At 39.3% G+C, this 1,637-nt stretch overlaps 1 protein-coding gene across 3 annotated transcripts in view; it reads right to left on the bottom strand.

Moving 5' to 3' along the window:
- Positions 1 to 1,637, bottom strand: part of LOC106532534 (structure-specific endonuclease subunit SLX4) — a gene marked incomplete at its 3' end in the record, with an annotated part of 22,074 nt that overhangs the window by 14,443 nt on the left and 5,994 nt on the right. For all 3 annotated transcript variants that reach the window (XM_014028626.1, XM_014028627.1, XM_014028628.1), the window contains 2 exon segments: positions 722 to 933; positions 1,076 to 1,282. In XM_014028626.1, the coding sequence (XP_013884080.1) occupies positions 722 to 933; positions 1,076 to 1,282 (419 nt within the window).

Raw genomic sequence — 1,637 nt, 5'->3', positions numbered from 1 at the left:
AGAATTGAGGCAGTTCTGAAGGCAAAAGGGGGTCCAACCCGTTACTAGCGTGGTGTACCTAATAAAGTGGCCGGTGAGTGTATGTTGCAGTTTCCAAAATGAGAATGTAATAAGAACGATTTCCACAACACATTAGGAATGGGCGATATGGATTAAAAAAGGTATCATGATAATTTCTAAGTTTTCTCACTGTAACATGTGACGAAAAAATATATATAAAATCAGCCTAATCTTTTGGATTATACATTTATCACTACATTCTGTCTTGAGAGCCGTAAAATAATACTAGAAGCCACTAAACTACATTAATTAAGTTTGAGTAGTACACCTGTGTCGCAAAACTGACACCCATCAAACAAGTCTGAAATATGAGAACAAATTTGATTCAAACAGCAAAAATTACTTGGCTTATAAAAACCACAACTGTCAACACAGTCTGGTAAAAAAAATCAATAAATTCCAACGAACATGTAAAAACTGAAATGCCTTTTTATGCAAGCCTGCAGAAATATCTGTATTTGCATATTAACTGTATACGCAGCAGGATTTTATTGGTTTTTATCGCAATATTACAAATTATTACCATGGTGAATTTCTTTGATGGTATATTGCACACGATAACATATCACCCATCTCTAATTCCAATAATATAAATCTGGAATTACTCTAATTAAAAAGAAAACCTGAGTGTCACTAATTACTCTTAGAGATGTTTCCATACCTGTGTCAGACCACCACTTCACAGGATTCATGGAGCTGTGAGAAGACACACACTCTGCCTGCTTTTCCTTCTCCTGGTCCAGCATGGAACGGGACAGAGCCAGGGCCACCATGGTCTCTTCATCCAGAGGCTCAGTCTTGTTTCTGGGTTTCTTCCTGGCTGGAATGCTTGACTTCGGTAGACCTTTTCTTTTTTTAACTCCAGACTGTAAGCTAAAGCAAGAAAACAGACAATGTATTGAGGTTTTATTGAGATTTTTCATTGAATTAAGCGTGTTTCATAACAAATGTGTGTGTTAATTGTTAAAAGCTCCACTGTAACCTCACAGTGTGTAGCTGACTGAACGGTTCTTACAGTGTGTTAGAACTCTGACGCTCCTGAGCCTGTCTCTGCAAAACCTGCATCAGCACTGCCGGAGAGACGCCCATGTCTGCGGAGCAGTGCTTCAGATGGGACAGCCGGCTCCTCTGAGACTTGAACTTCCTGCCACAGATGGGACAGTCGGGGACAGCGGAGACTGGAGGGGGGGCTGGGCCACTCTTTTCACTCTCATCTAAGCACCTGCAAAAACATTAAACACTTTGTGTAGTCCAGGTTTCCTTGCTGCCTCCCTTCAAAAGTTGTTTCCAGCTCTCCTACCTCAACAAAACTACAACAAAACACGTCAACAGACATGATTCTGTGCTCATTTTTTATGCTTGAAGCCTAAATACTTAAAGCGATCCTCGAGTAGATGTAACATTAGACTTTATTTGATAAACATTTATTTTAACTGTAAAATAAAGACTGTAAAATACTGTAGGCCGTTTAGTTTTGTAAATTTAAAAAAATATATTTTAAAATGGACGGGGCCATTTTATTTCTACACAAAGCATTCTGGGTAAATGATGACGTGGATAGGTCCTCGGTGCGAGGC

The sequence above is a fragment of the Austrofundulus limnaeus genome, unplaced genomic scaffold, assembly GCF_001266775.1.
Source record: "Austrofundulus limnaeus strain Quisiro unplaced genomic scaffold, Austrofundulus_limnaeus-1.0 Scaffold788, whole genome shotgun sequence".
Lineage (NCBI taxonomy): Eukaryota > Metazoa > Chordata > Actinopteri > Cyprinodontiformes > Rivulidae > Austrofundulus > Austrofundulus limnaeus.
This window is presented reverse-complemented; position numbering and strand designations above follow the sequence as displayed.